This window comes from Curcuma longa, unplaced genomic scaffold, assembly GCF_044706935.1.
Source record: "Curcuma longa cultivar G26 ecotype Majalengka, Jawa Barat unplaced genomic scaffold, ITB_CL_G26_1.1 contig_19621, whole genome shotgun sequence".
Lineage (NCBI taxonomy): Eukaryota > Viridiplantae > Streptophyta > Magnoliopsida > Zingiberales > Zingiberaceae > Curcuma > Curcuma longa.
This window is the reverse complement of record NW_027431143.1, coordinates 39331-44221: the sequence shown is the minus strand read 5'-3', so window position 1 is coordinate 44221 and position 4891 is coordinate 39331. Positions and strand designations below refer to the sequence as shown.

The following is a 4891-nucleotide window of genomic DNA, read 5'->3' as shown; positions in this document are numbered from 1 at the left end:
TATCCAGGACTTTAAGCATAAGTAGCCGTTCGATGATCTTCGTACCTGCTTCTCGATGCCAGCCCCTACTACCCGTACCTAAACAAGTGTTCCCCCGCAGTCGGATAAATGCGAAAGCTTCTGCAGGAATAGAATCGATCGTCTCATCTGCCTACGTGGATGGTCGGAGTCGTACAACAACTACTATTTCGGGATTAACGGCTACTTTTATCTGTAAGGAAGACAATACCTTACCTCGACGCGCCGCAGCCACTATTTTGACTCCTTTTATGCAATTATGAAGGGAAGGGATTCGATTCCAATGCAACTTATACTTTTGGAGCTGACGTAACAAACGTAGTGAGCCTCCCGATGAAGCCAACAGAAATCCTATCCGAATACTCATAATAAAAGGCAATAACATTATTGTGGTATAGCAGCCGCCAGTTCTTCCACTTCCAGTTCCAATCGGAGCATATAGATCCGTAAATGGATTTGTATGTATAGCCACTTCAGTCGTGCTCGTCGTTTTTCGAATGGAATCATTGTGTCTTTTTTCTGGGAACACGGTCAACCAGAAATTCTGATGTTCGTGATTCTTCATCCACCGATGCGGAAAATGCTCCAGTTTTCTATTCTCATATGAGGCAGGGGGCAAGAGGTCGGCGCGAAGTGATTCATCATGCTCAAACATGAACCGATCGCTCGTTGGGGACGGTTTATAAATCATAAAATTCCCACAAATGGAATGAGAAGTGGGTCCATGTAAATGATCGAGACCTCGCAAACAACAACGTTCCTTCCCCATATGGAGTTCGGGACCCAAAGGCAATCGTTGAGTGAACAGTCTCTTATTCGTATTAGTTGACCTAAGCCGCACCATTCTTTCAGGGGCTCGGCCTCCGAACCGTACGTGGGACGAGTTTCTGCCTCATACAGCTCGGGCCGAAGACCAGGTTGAGGAGAGATGGGGAGACCCAGCAGCTGCCGGTTGGGACGGACAGGAAAGGGGTCGGGGATAGTGAAGAAGCACCCACCCCAAAAAAGAAACCGACCTATAGCGCTTCGCGTTCTTTCTATTCCATCCCAGTCCATTCCGGGATAGGCGGCTAATCAACATAACATAAGTGCAGTAGTCGTCGTCTGACCAATCGGCTCGGACACCAGACCGCTCGTGCCCGCCCATTCTCTCTCGCCCTAAATGGAATGGCTCTCTTAGTTACGCAGCGCCCTGACCCGAGTCCCCACGTCCGCTTTTATCCGCCCGCAACCCCTTTTCTTTGCCAACACAACGGCCGTCCCCTTCATTCTATGCTGACCCGGGCCGGGTCTGGCTTTTTGGGAAGCCCGTTCCCACCGCGCTCACGGCCCGGCTGGCCTGCCTGCGGTAGTGGGAATGATCCCGTTCCCTGGTAAAATCAAGGGTTGGTTGGATGCGGGATCTACTCCACGAGGAGCGGTACGGACTCCGATGATATCATCACGACCTCTCTTTGCGTACCGCTAGGGATGCTTAACGCCACTTCGCCAACTGGCATTACCCTTGCTTTCGTCTCTCTAAGTGTGGTCAGCACTGGGTGTTTCCGAGCAGCGAGGCTTAGACCCATTCGCATTAGTTCATCCTTCGTTCCTTACCCTTATGCACGAATTTTTGAATAAGCCATCTTCCTATCAAGGTTAAGGAGTCAACTGAGCATCTCAGCGGCGGGATTGAATACCCGGAAAGAATCAGAGTTCACGCCGCCCGCCCTGAACAAATAGGAGGCGTGGGCCACAGGTCGCACATAAGCCACCGGGTCGCACGACAGAAGAACACCCAACATAAAGATGCACACTCCTCCATGTGAAATAGGAAGATGAAGATTAACTTTTTTGTAGTAGTAGTGACCAAGAGCCATCAGCAGTCGGCTCGTTGGTAAGGCGAGAGCTTCAAGCCCGATTGAAGGTGGCACACCCCCCAAACAAGCACCACTCGACGAGGGGGGGACGGGGAAAGCTAGAGGCCCATTCCCTTCGAGCCTTCTTTGGGGGTGCCCGGTGCACCTCATCTTGTCATTTCGTCGTTGCTCATTCCCGTGAAGGCCTTTCCTTCTCCGCGCCCGCTCACGCTTCGCTGACCTATCGCGTGGTAAAGAGAAGAGAGTACGAAAGAGAAGTAAACAGAGCAGACCGCAGAAAGATTCTAAATATGAAAAGTGCCCCTCGAGAAGAAGGAAATGAAGAAGGGGAACGAAACGAAATAAAGCATTTCTTGCGGATGAGCTTCTCAAAATCTTGTCTGGTAATAGAATAGGGCAGCTTGCTCTGACCAACACTCCACTTTTTGCTCTGTCCATGGAACGTATGAATTTCCTAGAATGTAGATAGACCAAAAAAAGGAATGAAGGGATAGGAATAGGAATTATAGTACCATTGGAAGAAAGGGCACCAGTGAGAACATCTCTACTGACGAACCATTTCAATAGTACGGGTGCAGCCGTGCCACGAGGCACGACCATGGAAGTAATGAAAAAGAAGAAGTTCTGTAGTTGGACCATCTACTCTATCCGTTCGATTTGAGCTTCTCCAGAGAAGATGAGACGAAAAAAATGAGAGTGTTCACAACGCATACCGAAAAAGCCATGTTTCCGACCATTAATGACTAGTTCGAACACCAGGAGCAGGGTTGAAACCAAGAAAGATTTCTTACTTTCCCTATGTTTCCTAACTCAAGAAAACCTTCTCGTAGAAGTATTTTAACAATGTTTTCGGTGATATTATATTAGTAGATGCTATTCGAACCCTTCCTTTTATATTCTTTATAAAACTATACTATAATATTTACATAACATTTCCATATATAAAGAAAGTATATGCGTGAGACACAATCATCTAATTTGATATATGAAGATACCCTACCTACTATATCATAGTCTCTACTACTAGTCTTTATAATACCTCAGGAGCTAATGAGACTCTTTGAGTCAAATTAAAAAGTGTCAATTCCCGAGCGATCGCACCAACGAGTTCCTTTTGGGTTTCCTTCTTGATCAATGACAACCGCAGCATTGTCATCATATCGTATTATCATACCGTTGTCACGTTTGAGTTCTTTACATGTACGTACAACTTCAGATCTTTCTAGTGGTAGTGGCGGGCACTGCTTCTTTGTGCAACAAGAACGTCACCAACATATCTATGATTACCAGCTCCTATAATGAGAATACACATCAATTCTCGAGCCCCGCTCTTATCCGCTACATTAAAAAGGGTCTGAATGAGATGGATCTTGGAAGTCTGGTTTTTTATTGGATAGTTGATCTCGGGAACGAGTGGTTGATCTTCTTCGCGGGCCTGGCCATGGAAAGGAGTGCGTGCCTTCGGCATTCAATCCCTGTCTCGCATTCCCTTGCCTCCTGACCCATTGTGCTTTGTCCCATACCCCCCTTCCCGTCGGATGAGAACACAAATTTCCAATAGAATAGCGGTAGATGAAGAGGAAGCGCCCTAGGTCGGTGCTGGAAAGGCTTTGAAAGGCATTATCACTTTTTGATGCACGGGAACGAGGGCAAGTGATCCGGAAAGCTAATCTTGTAAGCTATCTGTCATTATAACGAGTGGTGAGCGCTTTCCTCACTCCCAGTCTTAGGCAGGGGCACGAATGGATTGGTTGTAAAGAGAGTTGCCTTTGAGTCTGCTACTCGCCTTAGGCCCCGGATAGAAAGCCGCTTCCCACAACTGCTGCTATTCTTCTTATATTACGAAAGCCCAACTCTCCAAGGCCCGATAGGGGGGCACTTCGATTTATTGGGGAAAAAGCAGAATCAGTACACCGTAGAAAGGCCTCATTCCCTATTCCATTCCCTAGGCCTTCAGGCAGCGAGTGAGCGGTCCCGGTGGGATGGACAAGAAGAGTTACAATCACTTGCCAAGCTGCACGGCAAGAAGACGTAGGAATAGCGGACTCCAGGTGCAGAACGGGTAATCAAAGTAATCTCATTACTTAGGAAGAGTGAATAGGCACAGTACTGGGATCGAGCAAGAGGAACTGCTTGACGTTGCATATTCGAACTCGCTCGATTCGCATCATTATGTTCGATAAAAGGAATGAGGGTCGATGCAATTGTGAGATGTTGACCAATTGCTTTCTATCCGCACCTCACTTTCTATGCCAATGGGTCGGCAATTTATGCTTTTCGTCACAGTAGCCTCGAGTGACGCCTCTCTGCTCGGAGAATTCATCCCTTGATCGAACATGTAAAAGAGGTTTTCCAGGTTCGACTACTGTCAGGCTATATTTCACGGTGGACAGAATGAGGGGGACTATTGATCGAAAGATGTTGGAATGCACCGGGACAGGAGAAACTCCTCTGAATGGCAAGCTTTTAAGATATTATATGTTTATTCTATTCTATTTTTATGTTATAATTTGTCTAACTCCTTCTTTCGTTACTCCGCTCCTATGGAATAAAACCCCCTTCTTGCATCGAGTGAGCGAGCAAACCTAATTGGAGTTCTAACCCCCCTTATTTCAATGTCATGCCAGCCGAGCTACGACACAGAAATGTATTTGAATATCCTTCTTACCTTTATTAAGAAGCTGCAAGGTAGCCTAGTTAGTTGATGAACTATGAGAGAAGCCCACGGAGCGGTAATAATAGCCTGGGGCGTCACAAAGCGGGGAGTTACGACTCAGTGAACTGATGAAAGTAAGCCCGCGCTGCTGGTGAAAGTGGGCCAGTGTAGCTTAGTGAAGAGCTAGCGAAAGTCAGTCTCTGAAAGTGGAAGCAATCATAGGAGGTTCGGGTCTGAAGGTAAGCCTTCCTTTATCATTAAGTGATAACTAAAGCTGAAAACTTGAAATAGAATGAATTCTTTTTATTTGAAAAGAATGAAGTAAAGCTAAGGTTTCCAAGCACCCCTAAAGAAAATA

At 46.7% G+C, this 4891-nt stretch overlaps 1 protein-coding gene and 1 pseudogene across 1 annotated transcript; both read right to left on the bottom strand.

Moving 5' to 3' along the window:
- Window positions 1–267: 267 nt before the first annotated feature.
- On the bottom strand, window positions 268–1094 carry LOC141817194 (cytochrome c biogenesis CcmF C-terminal-like mitochondrial protein; annotated as a pseudogene).
- Window positions 1095–1652: 558 nt separating this feature from the next.
- Window positions 1653–4321, bottom strand: LOC141817192 (cytochrome c biogenesis CcmF C-terminal-like mitochondrial protein). The gene has a single exon (XM_074704855.1). The coding sequence runs from the start codon at window positions 2514–2516 to the stop codon at window positions 1665–1667; it is 852 nt and encodes a 283-aa protein (XP_074560956.1). The 5' UTR covers window positions 2517–4321; the 3' UTR covers window positions 1653–1664.
- Between the last annotated feature and the right edge of the window lie 570 nt (window positions 4322–4891).

What these genes read in the sequence shown, in the direction of transcription:
- LOC141817192 (XM_074704855.1), bottom strand. Translation starts at nt 2,516, where the DNA reads ATGGTCCAACTACAGAACTTCTTCTTTTTCATTACTTCCATGGTCGTG.